This window comes from Malania oleifera, chromosome 3 (genome assembly GCF_029873635.1).
Source record: "Malania oleifera isolate guangnan ecotype guangnan chromosome 3, ASM2987363v1, whole genome shotgun sequence".
NCBI lineage: Eukaryota > Viridiplantae > Streptophyta > Magnoliopsida > Santalales > Ximeniaceae > Malania > Malania oleifera.
In genome coordinates this window covers 122,912,098-122,915,718 of record NC_080419.1, presented here as the reverse complement: position 1 = coordinate 122,915,718, position 3,621 = coordinate 122,912,098, and the positions used below count along the sequence as shown (strand labels likewise).

The 3,621-nt window shown below is 34.6% G+C and overlaps 1 protein-coding gene across 1 annotated transcript; it reads right to left on the bottom strand.

Annotated features, from left to right (window-relative positions):
* Positions 1 to 1,225: 1,225 nt before the first annotated feature.
* Positions 1,226 to 3,392, bottom strand: LOC131150911 (23 kDa jasmonate-induced protein-like). Its single transcript, XM_058101988.1, has 2 exons — positions 2,843 to 3,392; positions 1,226 to 1,599 (listed from the first exon to the last, which is right to left on the bottom strand). The coding sequence occupies exons 1-2, from the start codon at positions 3,284 to 3,286 to the stop codon at positions 1,399 to 1,401; spliced, it is 645 nt and encodes a 214-aa protein (XP_057957971.1). The 5' UTR covers positions 3,287 to 3,392; the 3' UTR covers positions 1,226 to 1,398.
* Positions 3,393 to 3,621: the final 229 nt, after the last annotated feature.

Genomic DNA, 3,621 nt, shown 5'->3' with positions numbered 1-3,621 from the left:
AATGATTTTCATGATGCACGTATATATGTGAAATGATATGATTGATGTGAAAATTAATGATATGAAATATATCCCTGTATCACAGTTTCAATATATGTATATGATATTAGAACCTAGTTGGCTTGGTTTAAGCTAACACTTGCACGGTACCGTTGCTATGTGTCCATGGTTTTCGTGATCATGATATCTGTGCTAACGCCGCTGTACGGAGTGGTGTGAGATTGGATGGTCGATGTGGTTATTTTCAAGAAGTGTGCTGTTATCGCCCCTGGTGTATGGACCAGTCTGGGTAGACTCATCGGACCTACAAACTAGACTATTAACTTGGCAGTGGTCGGCCAACCATTGTCAAGTTCCGCCTTCGGGCCACACAACCCAGTCATGTGAGGGTAATACATGACAATAGCCAGCTAACCTACCAAGAATGTTTTTACGTTATTATTATGATATGATATGAGATATGTTTATGAAATGCAGTATGTTCTGCCACGTTTTGATATACTTATGTTTTTCCCAGATTTGATAAACAGTACTGGATATGATATGTATGATATATGTAGAATACGGTATACTCATGTTGCCACACACTAGTATTAGTTTATTTCCCTTACTGAGAGGTGTCTTGCCCCTAAATCTTATTAACTTTTCAGGAGCCCCAGATAGGAGAGCGGGAAAAGCCCCGCTGATATAAAGCAGTTATCTGCCCTTGTTGGAAGGGTAAGTCTTGGTTGGGACAGTTAGATTTTTTGTGGGAATTGTCCCTAGATTTATTTTTGGGATGTATATACTGAGAGATAGTGTTTGTAGTACTCTGGTATGTGTTATGCACATTATGATGAGATATATATGATTTTATACTTTCTACTGCGTAGGCTTCTACTGTATGTTCTTATGTATCCCTGGTATCCACGGATTTAGGTGGATTATGACCTACTGAGTTAGAATATGAGATGTGTGATGTTGATTTTTATTAAATAAAAAATATATATGTGAAAATGAGCAGGTCGTGACATAGTATACCTAATAATATCTTTTGACTAAATCCTTATAATCATTTGTATAAATTTATCCCTTCCCAATAAAATATTGATGCATTTAAGAGAAAATAATTAAAGTATGTACTTCAAAAAATTGATCTACTAAGTAATAAATAATCAACACATCATATTATTTATTACAATATTGATCATTCATGTAATTTCATATTAGAGAGACCACATACAAATGCAACAACTAAAAATTTTATTTATTACATCACGTACAATAGGCTATAGAAATAGCACTATTAATTATTATCAATTATTTCATTAAAGATTGCGTGATTATATATATACACACAACCTAATATTACATAATACTTAAATTATTGATATGCAGAGGCGCAAACCACATAGCAAACTATGTCAGGAACTTAACATCTTCCAAAGTGAACATTGCAGTATATGCTGGTGAAGTACTTTCACCAATTATCGCTTTTGACTTGCATCCACCCCAACTATCTTCTGTTTCGTGTCCAGAGTTACCCATTTTGTCAGAAATGACACCCCAAACATCATTAGCATCAGCAAAATGTCCAGATTCACGTATCTCAGTATAGGACTACGTGCACAGATAAAGTTAATGATTAGTAGACTATTAAATGAATGAATTAAAAGAAAATATAACTATACGTGCTCAAATGCACTTTTTGGATAATATAAGTGTTGGTGTATTTTAACATTATTATTTTATTTATTATCTTGGAAAAGAGCATGTATCTTGGAATAGGTTATGTACCCACATTTAATTAGGTATTTCATTTATGTATCCCATAAATTCATAAGATTAATTATGTGAGTGTATCTTAAAATTAGGTGTATACCTATTTAATATATATACATTTTATTTATTTAGTTCTTGGAGAATGAAATGTCATTTTGTGCCTATAAATAGGCTTTTAAAGCATTGACACATCTACACACCAATTTTTTCACATCATTCTCACCATATCATATTTCTTTCAAGTCAAAAAAGTTTGACAAGTAAAGAAATGTTTTTTTTTTTTTTCTTTTTGTAGAGCTTTGGACTGTTGGAGAATTGCAGAAAGTCATACGATTCAAATCGAACTGTTGTATCTTAGGGGAGACAAGTCTTAAGGGGTTCCATTGTACCAGTGAGTTAAACATAAAACCGCAGAGGGCTTGAATCTCCTTGAAGAGAGCGAGATACCTATGTCTTAGCCTATTTGTGAATTGTATTTATACTTGTGTTTTTATTTGTGTTTAAGTTTTATTATTTTTATTTTATTAAATTTCCTTTCAGTATGTTTATAATCATAATAAAGCATGTGTATTCAACTTCTATTATTACTACTAGTCATGGGTATGCACTAGGTGCGTGCTCTAGATTCTCTGTTTTTAAATTTTTTTTTTAATATAAAAAAAACAACAAAAATTTAAATAGTACTTGGACATTTTGGGATAATTGTAGATAAGTATACGGATATTATGGAGTAATTAAGAGTAGTTATGGAGGTAAATTTTGACATAATTATAAAGATATTTTAAAATTGTTGTAGAGTGTTTTGGAATAATGATGGATAGTTATAGGAATAAATTTGAGGTTTTTGAAAGATTTCAAAATACCATTATTTAAAATACATAAATAAATAAATAAATCATCATAAATTGTTATTCTATGTTTGAAATTTTAGATTTTTCAAGTCATTAATTTACGTATGTACGAGTTTAAATGAATTATTGTATAAAATTATATTAAAATTTTAAACTAACTCAAATTTAAATTTAAAGTGCAAAATGGATGTGGGGGATATGGCACTTCAATTAATTAATTAATTGCTTACGTGGTTGCTCCCGATGTAAGGAATAGACCAAGCCATCATCCAGTCGCGGCCCTCTCCACTTCCGTTCACGCCGCCGTAGACGGCGGCGGCGGAGGAACCTACCATGGCGCCGGTGGGGTGGACGTGGAGAAAGGCGCCCCACTGGCCATTCTGCAACTTGAGGGGGTAAGGGGCGGCGCCGATGTGGCCGTGGTAGTCGTGGTCGGTGACGTAGCTGAGGGTGCCACCGGTGGCGTTGTAAAACACGACACGGCAGGTGATTCCGTTGCCGTACTGGGATTTGAGGTTGTCGACGTAGGTCTGCGCATCGACGTTCTTGCTGCCGTCGTTGATGTAGTCCATGGCGTACTGCGCCCTCACCGCCGCCGTTATGTCATTCGGAGCGCCCGGCAATCCCTTTATGTAATCGTCGGTGATTGGAGTCCCAAACACGTTGGACGACATGTTTGTGCTTCGTGTTTACTGCGTAATTAAGAAGAAGACGTGTGATGTCCGTCCGACGTATTGGGCTTTATATAGACATGCGAAAGGTGCCGCGAAATTCTACTCCGTTCTTCCTTTTCTCTTTTTTCTTTTTGTGTTGAGAACATGTGGCCCCCTCTTATGTTTAAAGAAATGAAGTAAATCTTGAAAATTTGTTATAAAAAAAATAGATGCAAATTTCTATGATATTTCAAAATATTGGAGGCTATTTGATTTTTCAATAGTTATATTATGATTATTAGTTTTTTGAAAAATCGAGGAAGGGACGTTTAAGTGTTTTAAAATCAAATTCAAAG